We start from the raw sequence: 11963 nt of genomic DNA, 5'->3' as shown, positions 1-11963 counted from the left end.
GCAGCCTGGGTGAAAGAACCTGTGCTGGGGGCAGCACCCCCGGGGGCTGCCGGACGGCCCTTTGCTGCCCCTACCCTGGTGCTGGCTCGTTGTCTCTGAGTGCTCCCAGTTATCCCACCGGAGGTGGCACTGGGGGACGCCAGATCCTGCTGGATCCATCTGGGTGCTCCCAAAGTGGGGTTTTAACACCCATTTTTCCTCGGAAAAACCAAACCCATCAGGGAAATTGTCCTCGGGGGAGTGGCTGTTGGGGGACTGAGGTGCTTGGGGACTGCAATGGGGTGGGCAAGGACGGAGTTTGCCACTGTGGGGGGTAATTTGGGGGCTCTCCTCCCCATTTTGGGAGAAGATCCACCGGGGGAGCAGAATTTCCACAGGGCAGCTCTTCGGGACATGCCACAGGGGATGCTCCCCGGATGCCCGGGCCCCTCCTGGCTGTCCCCGGGATTCCCCTCGGAATTTCTCGTCTTCCCACTCATCCCAGAGGTGCTACTGGCTTCATGTCCCCGCAGCACGTGTCGCCGCACGTGCCCTGGAGGCGGGGAAGGCGCTGTCATGGCGGCGGGCGCGGGAACTACAACTCCCAGCATGCCCCGCGCGACCCGCCCCTCGCGCCGCGCGCCCGCCTCTCTCCTGCGCAGGCGCAGAGCGGGCTCGTCGCTGGGAGGCGGTGGCGGCCATGGCGCTGAACAGGAACCACTCGGAGGGCGGCGGCGTCATCGTTAACAACAGCGAGAGGTGAGGCGCCGTTGCCCTCTCCCCTCCTCCGGCCGGAGCACAGCGGGGAGCTGCGCCTCTCCCTTCCTTTCCCCTCAGGGGGAGCGGTCGTGTGGGGCGCTGGGGGTCGCGTGCTGCCGAGGGGCTCGAAGGGGATGAGGGGAGAGTGAATTAACCCGCTCGGTGCCGGCGTGGCTGCGCTCGACCTCCCCTCTTCACCCCGCGGGGATCGGGGCTCTACGTCTCCCACCGCCCCTGGGTCTCCTCGGCGGGAGCTCTGCCTCACCGCCGGCCTCCCCCGCGCAGCCCGCCCGCCCCCCGCCTGCTGCCGCCGCGAACTGCCGGCCCCCGCCTCTCCCCGAGCGCTCAGGGGGCTCAGCGCTCGGCCCGGCGGTTCTGGCCCGGGCCCAGGCCTCGTCCTGCTTCTGGCCGCCCGGCGCTGCTGGAGAGGCGGGTGCTGCACCCGCAGTGTGCTCCCGGCCCGGAGCTGCCGGCTCGGGAAGCACCAGCCCGCCTGCCCGGTGAGCTTTGCTGGGCTCCTTGCGCGCACACCCCCTCCGTGCGTTTGGGAAGCAGCGACAGTGTTGGAAAAAGGTGCTGGGATATAACCATGGAAACAGAAGGCCTCCACAAAGCCGCCTCTGTCTGCACAGAGGGCTGTCCTCGCCCTCTGTGTCTGCCAGCCTGCTTCGGCTCTGACGTGGCAGTCGCCTGCTTCTGGGACAGAGCAGTAGGTCGTGGTTCAGGGCTTCTTTCCATGAGGCCGGTGAAGCATTGGTGTAGGAATTCTGCGCCTGCCTTTTAGTAAGATGAACTCTGTGTTTGCTGAAACAAACAACTGCAGCAGCCAGAGGTGTTCCCAGTTGTCAGCCTGCCTTGGATCAGGGGTTCCCGGGGTTCCCTCTCACGCTGCAGCCCGGGCTGCTGGCGGTGGGTGATTCAGCTGATACGCTGTAGCGGGAGCAGAGCTGCTGGCCCCCGTGCCCTTCTGGAGCTTTTGCTGGAGGGACCAGTACTTGCTGGCAGAAGAGAAAGGTGAATGACTGAGGATGGTGACACGTAAGCTGCCAAAGATAAAGGTGGCAGACGCTTCTCCAGCTTTAGGGATTAGAGTCCCTAATGTGGGTGCTGTTATGTTAATACAAGTTACCCGCTGCATCCATGCAAGGATACTGCACTGGTTTTAATCAGGTCAGTTTCTAATTGAGGATTAAGGAGTCAGTGCAGACAACACGGGTTAACAAAGCCTAATGACAAGAAAGGGGAGTTTCCTCTTGATCATGTTTTTGTGACAGAGACGGTTAAGCTGTTGTTAGACCTTCAACAGCCGTGTTGCATAAGGCAGCCTGAGCAGTTCCTGCTTCAGCAGTCCTTCCTTTGTTGTGTTGCTTGTGAACAAAATTAGCAAAATGATCCAGCAGAAATGCAATACAATTTAAAAAAATAAAATTAAAAAAAAGTCTGGAGACCTTGATCAGTTCAATTGACTAAACTCACTGCCTGGCTACGCAGCCAGCGGTAGCTGTGCCAGCACACTGAGGAAGGAACACAAGGCTGAGAACAAGCAGCCAGCACTACTTAAGTTGCCACAGCCAGCAAGAGAAAAAAAAAAAAAAAAAAAAGCAAGTCAGACTGATTTTGTCTGCTGAGCACTGGCCCGAGGTTAAAGGCAGTTTTGGCAGGTCAGTAAACTTAAAGGCATATTGTGCTTCTGCCTTGACAGAGTGTCTGCCTTAACACTGTGTCTCTTCTCGTCTCCTTTGCAGCGTTTTGATGACCTATGATCACATAGAAATTACCTTCAGTGATATAGAACCTATGCCAGATGCCTTCAAAGGGACCAAGAAAGGGAGCGTTTTCTTGACTCCCTACCGAGTAAGTTGTAAAAGGCTTTATCTTGTGTAAGGAGATAAGGGCTCTTTGTGCTTCGGTATTTAAATGTCCTCAACATGAAAGTCAGGATAATCTGTTACCCCTTGAAGTATGGCTCATCCTCTCCCTCCAGGGAGCATTATGAATTCATTGCATATCCTATCTATTTGTCAAAAGATAATAAATCTGATTAATTCTTATACACACAGCTGTTTAGTCCATCAGGCATCTTCAAGATTGGAAATTAGCAATGGCCTGGAAATGCTGAATGCAACAGCACAGATACTAAGTCATAACTGTGTGGAGCAGTGAGTTCTCTGGAAGCTGGGAGGAGTATTGACTGAGCAAGGGTAGTCTTCCTGGAAGGCTTTATTGCCTTGAGGCTTCAGTTTACCCTTGTGACTGCTCTGTGTAGCTTTTGGCTTGCAGAACCGATGAGAAACTTCCTATGTGGAAGGGAGTTTCAGTCCATCAAAAAGTCTCTTCAGATAATAAATCGGGGCTGTGTTTCCTGTTTGGTTTAAATACCCTTTGTAATGTGATTTTCTTTCCAGGTTATCTTTGTGTCGAAGGGAAAGGATGCTATGCAGTCGTTTGTGATGCCCTTTTATTTGTTGAAAGATTGTGAGATTAAGCAGCCTGTCTTTGGAGCAAATTACATCAAGGGTACAGTGAAAGCAGAGGCAGGAGGTATGTGTAGTACAATTTCTTAGTTCCACTGCACAGTTCATAGCAAAGTAAGTATTTGGTGTAATGAAACTGGATACTGGCCAAATGGGGTTTTACAGTACTGCTAAAATGTGTGTGTTTCTTTGAAACCAGCAGCTAAAAATATTCCCCTTCTCTGCTCTCCGTACAGTTACAATGAGCAGATCTCTTCTGCAACTGATCTTGTTCCTGCCCTCTATGCAAAATACTGAGTTCAGTCAGCCAAGTGATCCCACTGAGTAAACATCAGAGCAGAGTCAGTGAGGATGATGATGCCGTCTTGCTTTGGTCAGTTGGGGTTACCTGTTAATTCTGCATCCAGGTCCTCCTGTGCCAAAGACTCGTGATCCTTTCTGGATCTGTTTGGATTTTCAGGTGCAGATCTCCAGAGCACTGTTCTCCATCATCAGTTTCTTGTGCAATTCAAGGAGAGGCATGCTATTGCTGTAGTGCCTTGTAGCAGTAAAATGACACTTGGAAGAGACTGGACTGCCTTGAAATTAGGGAATCTTCAAGGGGCAGTGTTGTGGTTTAGCCCAGGCAGCAACTAAATGCCACACAACTGCTCGGTCACCCTCCCCCACTCCTGGGGAATGGGGAAGAGAATTAAAGGGGAAAAGGGAAGGAGACTTGTGGGTTGAGATAAATACAATTTAATAATAACAATAATATCAATTAAATGTAATAATTATATAATAATAATTATATAGCAATATTTATTTAAAAAATGATAATATATACAAACAAGTGAAGCACAGTATAATTGCTCACCACGCGGTGGTCAACGCCTGTCCCATCCCAGCAAATGGTCCCAAACAGGTAAGTCTCAATCCTAAATCTAAGTTCAAATCCTAAGGGGAGCTGTGGCCCTTTTGTCCCGGCCATGCTCCCCCCAGCCTGTTGTGCTCCTGCACACTGGCAAAATCATGGGAATCTGCAAAGTCCTTGACGTCTCAGTATCAACTGTAAACATCAGTGCAGTATCAACATTCTTCTCATAACGAATCTCAGAGTAAAACCAAAACACAGAGCTCTTCCAGCTGCTAAAAACTAACTCTGTCCCGGCCAAAACCAGGACTGGCGGTTTCATGTTGTGTTCAACAAGAAGGTCGTGGTAGATGTTTTGAAGAATAATTTTTTTTAATCACTGTTTTATGCTTCCCTTTTACCAGAGGCACATAGTTCAGTAAACTCTTTCATCCCCAGCCTGATTTAGTGTATTAGTTGTGGCACTGAAATGACAGCACGGTGCTTAGGAGACTTCAGTCTGCCATCTTGAAATCAGCTCTGTGTGAGAGCAAACTGGGACTCTCCAGCGTGAGAGGAAGCTGGAGCAGTAATGACAAACTCTAAACTGTGTGAAAGGCAAACGGCTTCAGCGAAATCTTTGCGAGCTTTCCCCAGAGGCTGGCTCCTTTAATGAGGATGTTGTTTTAACAGCCATGTGAGTCTGGTTTAGCTCGAAAGACTCTTTAATCTTCGTGTCCCTGTTTCAGCTCTGACACAGCTTCTGCTTTGATGCATCGTTGGGACTCTAGGCTGTGCACGTTTTGCTTTTTTAGTCCGTAATGTGAAATGTCACTAATTTTTTTTTTTATTATTATCCTGACTTGAAATATCTTCCATGGACTCTAATGGGTTTATGAGCACCATGTTTGTCATTCAGCTCTTTGCTTCATTGGGCACTCAAACTCCCAAACTAATTTATAGCTGACAGTGAGGTGTAGTTGCAAAGGCTTTTTAGCAAACGCGATTAACAAAATCCCTGTCTTCTGCACTGATCTGACACAAAGCTAGAGCAAATCCAGCGCTCCTGATAGCTTGATCTGTCAGCAGCTGGTGTGGAAACAGGCACAACTTTAGTAAGCCTTTGAATGTCTCCCTCACTGATGTTTCTTCTTCAGGTGTCACTAGACCTGAAAGTACTGCCCAATGTGAATTTTTCTGATAATAGGGAAATTCTGCCATGTTATCTGCATTTTTTTTTTCCTTGGATATTTGGGATAAGCTCTTTAAATAATTGTATACAGGGCATCTGTAGGTAAAGCATGGAAGCTAAATAGCATCAAAACATCCTCTCCTTCTTTCTGAATTCTGCCTTTCTTCCCTGCAGGTGGCTGGGAGGGATCTGCCACGTTCAAGATGACCTTTTCAGCTGGGGGAGCCATCGAGTTTGGGCAGCGCATGCTGCAGGTAGCATCTCAAGGTATGGGAGTCTGGTGGTGTCTGCCAGGCAGTTTTGTGCTTTCAGGAGGCCTTGCCTTTGTCTCGCAGCAAGGACTGTTTTAGGTTGCAACGGGTCGGATTCAAATGCATGAGAGTTTCAGGCTGTATCTGGAACTTGCTTGCTTTAAAAAATACTTTTTTTCACATCCAGTGAACAGCAGATTTATTGGGATGAAGCTTGTTTGGTTTTCAGATAAGGATTCTTTAACTTTAGTGGAGGGCTTCCACCTGCATTTGATGCAGGCTTTGTGTTTGGATGAGGTCAACTTTATGTTTACTTTTCCAGTCTCCAGAGGTGAAATACCCAACGGAGCTTATGGCTATTCCTATATGCCAAATGGATCCTATGCTTTCGCACCAGCTGCAGCTAATGGGGGCTATCCATACCCACCACCTCCTCCTGGTAAGTGTGGGAATTGAGGATGGGGATTATTCTAGTTAGCAAGAGGTAAAATGGGGAAGAAACACAAATTGTACATCATCTTTTACATTGGATCTGGTGGCTTGTGCAATTTTTCTTTCTGAGCTTAATTATATTTGCCTTTGGCTTGTTTTGGCTGTATGCTGTGACCCGCCCAAAGGAGTGAAGTCTTGTGTTAATTCCTTTCCTGACAGAGTTTTATCCTGGCCCCCCTGTGGTGGATGGCAACACAGGTTACATGCAGCTGCCACCCCCACCATACCCAGGGCCCATGGAACCCCCCGTCAGCGGACCAGATCTGCCGGCCACTCCCGCAGGTAAGAAGCGTGTTCAGGTGGATTAGCTCACAACGGTTTTGTTACGCATGAAACAGGCATCATTTCTTCTCTGTTATCTCTTGGGGAACTTGAAGTCGACTTAGAAGCTCTGCTTAGAAGTTAAAATTGTTTAGGAGAGAGCTTAGGGAACTCCCCTGATCTCCAGCCTTGTATATCCAGCTCCGTCTGGAGGCCAGCCTGATTCTCTCCAGGGTGGAAACCATTAGTCGATATTTTGCAGCTGCATTTATTCTTCTTGTGGCAGAAAAAATACAGTCTGTGATTCTCCTATTGTGGTAATCTGGCTCTGTTAGATGAATAGAAAGAAATTGATGGTGAAATATGTTTCTTGTCCATTTCAGTTAGCAAATGTGGCTTTGCTGATATTTGCTCCCACTTGCCTCATTTCACTCCGATCTAGTACCCTTTGCTTAAAGAATATGGAACAGAGGAATAGATAATGGAAAGGAGCTGGGGAAACATCAGTCTCGTTTTCACTCATATGGGATTTATCAAAATTATTTTGAACATAGTCTTTAAAGGTCTGCGTGGGGAGGAGGGTGAAAAACAAACAACAAATCAAAAAAATACAACCAACAAACAAAAACCAAAAAATGAGCTTTTGTGGTTGGACACAACCGTAGATCGCTCACAGATAAATTCTTACCCAAACATCCCTAACTTCTCTCTTTTGTTTGAATAAACAACTAATCATCTTTGAACTATTATTTGGAAAGCGACGCTGATCCAGATGGTTGTACAAGATTTTCGTATTCTGCAGAAATAGAGAATCTGGATTATCTTCATAAATTACCATCTTTAAACTATGAATTCCCTGAGCTGCTGTAAACTTGTGCTGATTTTTGTTTTGTCTTGTGTTCTCGTTCCCAAGAAGGATGATTTGTTGACTGCCTTTTTAAGGAGTATTGTCTGTATTTAGGCGAAACAGCTGTTAGCACTTACTTGTTGGCTAACAGGCAAGTCCCAGGTGACATTTCCAAACTGAGTCTTGGGACTGTTTCACTTGTGACTTGAGAAAACTGTGGCAACCGAATCTTTAGTAATTGGAAGAGATAATGTTCAATTGTTGTGTTGTAGCTGTTTCGCAACTCAGGCATTGCTTGAATAGTGCTCTGTTAGTAACACTTGATGGCCAAGAATATGCAGAGTTTTTGTTTGATTGTAAAAGTTCTCTGTGTGCCACCAAATCTGTAACTTCTCCCTCTGTGACAGCTGAAGCGAAGGCTGCCGAAGCCGCTGCCAGTGCTTACTACAGCCCAGTCAACCCACATAACGTCTATATGCCCACGGTAAGTTCCTGTATCGTTCCCGTGTTGCAATGTGAGCCCAAGTGTGTATTTAGCAGATTTTTTTTCTCAGTAACACAACAAAGTTTGTCTGAATTGATTCTGGTTTTTTATTGTGTTTTTTTTTTTTCCTTAACCTTGAATTGATATTTGTTGTCTTTATTTCAGGACCAGCCACCCCCTCCTCCTTACTTCCCACCAGAGGACAAGAAAAACCAATAAACTAACCGAGAACTCCGCAACTCATTGCTTTCGTACTTCCCATTTTGGCAGAATCCTGGGGCGTGGCCCATAGCGCTGAAGAGTGGAGCCTTCCCCCAAGGCACGCAGCTTTCATGAACTCTAGTGGTAGATATGTGCAGAGCAAGGGGAGAGAGTCCAGCAGCCTGGGTTACCTCGCAGAGCTCTGAGGGTTTGCTGTCCTACCGCAGTATTCCCTTCTCCCTGTGCACTGCATCGCTAGCACTAGAAGTTCCTTTCATCTGTGATTGTTTTCCTTACGTCTGTTTCTTTTGATGCTTACTCTAAAGAGGTATAACTGAAGTAACTGCTCCAAACTGATAATTAACATGCTCGTACCATGGAAACAAGGCTATTGGGGGAGTGGGGAGTGTCTTGATCTTACCTTAGTGTGCAGCCAAGAGCATCTCTGGGTATTCCTCTCAGCTCAGAGTATCACATCCAACTTTTCCCTCTGCTACTGAGAAAGGGCTTCAAAGGGAACCTTTGAGATCTCTAAGGAAATAGGTATCTATTACATTTTTCAGATATCTATTAACTTTCTTGAGTTTTTTAGCTAAGTCATTCCTGACAATCATAGCAAATAATCTGGTAGCCCTCCGAATTTCCCTGCTGTGCACTGTGTGTGATGCTGCTGACACGCTTCCCTTCTTCAGAAAACGTACTACTCTCTACAGGGTTGATTAGTAGCATCTAACTAGTTATAGACCGTATGGGAACACTGACTTTCTGTTGTCTCTTTTTTTCCAGTTAGATATGTGAGCTTGAGATCACTGAGTCCTGAATATTCTCTTTATAGTCTATAATGCACTTTTTTTTTTTTCTCTGCTATAACACAAGTTACACCTTTTTGGCCAGTGAAGCGTCTTACTGCTGTGATTTAACTGGTGAATTAATAGCTAATGGGGAGAAAATAGTTTAGTTCTGCCCTGGAAGCACTTGAGAGAATATGCAAAATGTTGGAATAAGCTGTTATGTTTAACTGAGCTGCTCATTTGAATGTTGTTGGATGTTATTAGTGTTCCTGGATCAGCTGGGAATTTACTTCCCAGTAACTTGAACGTGGGCTCCTTGGACTGAGGGTTCAAGCATTTTCCTTCCATAGTATTCCTTCACTGATCTCATGAGCACCGGCTCGAGTATAGCAGAACCTCTGCAGGACTGATCAGTAACCCGGCTGTAAAACTTTGTGTTGTACAAAGCTTCGCACAAATCAGACTTCACTGACTTCTGATGGTGTCTGTGAGACACAAAATCCTTCCCAGCAAGTGTGAAGAAAGATGGTGTGTTGGGAGACCGCTGAGACTTGCTGCATGCAGCCTGCTTGAAGAGAAAAAAGGTCCACCTCTTGTTTTCTTTTTGAGTCTAGCTAATTGATCAAATTGCTACTGTCTGTGCACTGACTTTTCTAGAATTGCTACTGCAGTGAGGTAAAGAAATTGTTATTTTAAAAAGAAATATTTATTTTGAAAATGTTTGATTAATATATTAATGTGAAATGACTTTTGAATGCAGATTTGTTTTGCCAAGACTGTGAAGTAAAGAGAAATCAGCTCAAAACTTACGGTGTTTGTGCATTTGTGTGAGTGGGCAAACTCCATGGTGATTTAGCAGCTTTGGATGGGGAGAGGGAGAATTAAACAGCAGCAAAATCACTTGGATTTTATTCTCAGCTACTTGTTGGTGACAGTAGTCACTTGATTTCTCTTGACTGACTTTGTGAAATGAAAGTAAGATGTGAAAATCTTTTAAGAAACACCCATTTCGCAATTCCTGTTGTAAACCAGTGTGGCAGCTGCTTAATGCTTTACCCAGGCGTGTTACCCAGGTGGTTTTTCCAGACCAGATGTCCTTGTTAGGGTTGTAATCTACTGCTAGAGGTAGTAGTGAGAGACGCAGCATAGTTGTTGCTTCTAAAATATGTCTCTATTTAGAAGCAATCTGTAATTTTATGCTTTTTTTTTTTTTCTGTAAGTGTGCTGAGATGCCTGGGTAGTTCTGCTCACTTAGGTCTGAACTCTCTTAAGGTGGTGCGGTCCACCTAGTAGCTCTTCTCCCTGGAAAAGCGGGGAGTTGTTACTCCGGCAGCATGAAGCGCTCCTGCTGGGTGTGCTCCAGCAGTAGCACAAGGCCTGTTTCTCCTTTTTCATGAGCGGGATTTGGCCTGTTGGTGTAGTTTGGCAGGGCAGGGAGGAGGCGTTCCACGTGGGACCTGGTCCTGCAGTCACTGAAATCAGGTGAGTCCCACCAGTTCGCACTGGCGTGCCAAAAAGCAGTTACTCGGAAGCTGCTCTACAGGTAACATCCAAACCTTGCTTGGCTTCATTCCTCTTCCCAGCTGCCACTATCCACCTTAATTCTCTTGAACTCCCTGATCAACTGAGGTGGACCCCTTCCAGATTCTGCTCTCCTGCATCACTTCTGGCTCTCACGTCCCCCCATCTGGCTGTTTAACTGCATTTTAAGGCTGGCTGAGCCACTTGGGTGTGTTTTCTATAGCAAGAGGTGGATGGAGAAGGGGAAGCATTGAGAGATAAAACATGACAGCCCAGTAGAAACTTAATAAATCCTGTTCTGTGAATTAAATTACTTAAAATGAAGTTGTCTTAAATCACATTAGTCCAACTGTAGCATGCTGCAGAAGCCTCTCTGTACTGTCCTGTTTTAAAATGGCTCTCTCCCAGTTACCCTCTGCTCCCAGACAGATAATCCTAGAAAACATGGGTTGCACGAAGTTTCTAGGTCTCATGCCCAGCACCACTCACTGTGCAGCTCATGCCAACAATTGGCACAAACCCATGCAGTTGGTGGGTTGTTGTTTGTTTGTTTGTGTTTTCTTGGTTTTGTTTTTGTTTTTTTTTTTTTAAAATCTTTCCTCAACTGTGCTTGGGAGAAGAAACATTTAGATATCTGCTTGGATGAGAACTCGGCTCCATGGTTCAAGCTGAGTGTGTCTTCCGCTAGTGTGGATGAGTGGTAAGACCTGCAGAGAGACCATGAGTTTTGCTGCCTGGAAAAAGGAAAATATGTTGAGAGGATGAGTCAGGCTGGAATAAATGAAATATTCCTTTCCTCACTATGGGTATTAGAGAGCTACATCAGCGGCTTTTGAGCCGTGATCTTTTTACAAGGGTTTGTTGGTGAATGTCCCTCTTCTTCCAGGCTAGAGCTTGGCATGGTCTATGGGGAGGTGAGTAGGAGCAAGCCAAAATACAGATGATTGATCGTGGCCTTCCCGGTGCCTTCGGAGCACACTGATGGGAAGTGAGGCATGTTTTGGGATTGCTGAAGCTGTGGGGCCAAAAGGCAAGTCACACAGCAAGGCTCATGCAGGTAGTAGGTTGAGTGGAGCAGCACGATTGAGGAGGGTGCATATTTTGGCCAGGTAGATGCCAATGAGAATCCCTGCCTTGCTCATTAAAACCTGAAAACTCAAGGTTTGGCTTAGGTGAGCACTTGCTGCCATCTCCCTGATGGGAACCGTGAGCTGTGCTGTGCTTTGGAGAGGGCTTAGAGAGAGTGGAAGGGTCAACGGGTCCTTCTGCCCATGTAGAAGATTTTAAGTATTAAAGCAGGGAAGTGCAATTGAAAGTCTGCTTCTGCTCTGGAAGTGGGGTGGGAGTAGGGCAGGAGGAAGTGTTGTGCATTAATACATCTCCAGAGCTGGGCTCTGCTTGGATGATTAATCAGCTCTGCAGCAGAAAGGCTGTCATGTGAACACTAGACTGGTACCATTAAAATCCAATATTTGGATGGTGTTATATTATTGAAGAAAAAGAGAGGGCACAGGGAACAGTTAGTGTCGGATCCAGTTAATCTTTTGGCGCAGACAGATTTTCTCCCCCCGTGGGCAGTTCTGTCTCCTTGATGTGACTTAGGCTCTTCGTTTGAGAAGCCGCTCACTGCACCTTGTGCCTGCGTCCCCACTCCCAGTATGCAGCTACTTCCCTCCTTCACGGGACTGTGGCATAACTGGGTATTTCTAAAGTGCTTTGAGATCTTGTGCAAAAACCTGTTACTGCAGGAACTGCAGGTGCCACTTACAGATTTCCTACTATTAGCCCTGAAACTCCTGCTGATGTCCCTGGGGGCTGGGGAAGGTCTTTACCATGGAAGGACGAGGCTTGTACCTGCTTGCCCAGGAATGCCTCCAGC

The 11963-nt window shown here is 47.0% G+C and overlaps 1 protein-coding gene across 2 annotated transcripts; it reads left to right on the top strand.

Annotated features, from left to right (window-relative positions):
• Nucleotides 1-659: 659 nt before the first annotated feature.
• WBP2 (WW domain binding protein 2) lies at nucleotides 660-9356 on the top strand. 2 transcript variants are annotated; one of them, XM_086624087.1, is made up of 8 exons: nucleotides 660-738; nucleotides 2484-2592; nucleotides 3144-3279; nucleotides 5411-5503; nucleotides 5810-5926; nucleotides 6139-6261; nucleotides 7495-7571; nucleotides 7737-9356. In XM_086624087.1, the coding sequence occupies exons 1-8, from the start codon at nucleotides 680-682 to the stop codon at nucleotides 7788-7790; spliced, it is 768 nt and encodes a 255-aa protein (XP_086480213.1). In that variant the 5' UTR covers nucleotides 660-679; the 3' UTR covers nucleotides 7791-9356. The 2 variants fall into 2 exon arrangements, with proteins under 2 accessions (XP_086480213.1, XP_086480214.1); XM_086624088.1 differs by lacking the exon at nucleotides 5810-5926.
• Nucleotides 9357-11963: the final 2607 nt, after the last annotated feature.

Source organism: Tauraco erythrolophus, chromosome 20 (genome assembly GCF_009769465.1).
Source record: "Tauraco erythrolophus isolate bTauEry1 chromosome 20, bTauEry1.pri, whole genome shotgun sequence".
NCBI lineage: Eukaryota > Metazoa > Chordata > Aves > Musophagiformes > Musophagidae > Tauraco > Tauraco erythrolophus.
The sequence above is the reverse complement of the archived record's forward strand: the minus strand, read 5'-3'. Positions and strand labels throughout refer to the sequence as shown.

Bases quoted from the DNA above. Each gene is read 5' to 3' on its own strand.
- WBP2 (XM_086624087.1), top strand. From the start codon at position 680: ATGGCGCTGAACAGGAACCACTCGGAGGGCGGCGGCGTCATCGTTAAC. The intron at 739-2,483 runs GTGAGGCGCCGT...TCTCCTTTGCAG, and splicing joins ATCGTTAACAACAGCGAGAG to CGTTTTGATGACCTATGATC. The intron at 5,927-6,138 runs GTAAGTGTGGGA...CTTTCCTGACAG, and splicing joins ATACCCACCACCTCCTCCTG to AGTTTTATCCTGGCCCCCCT.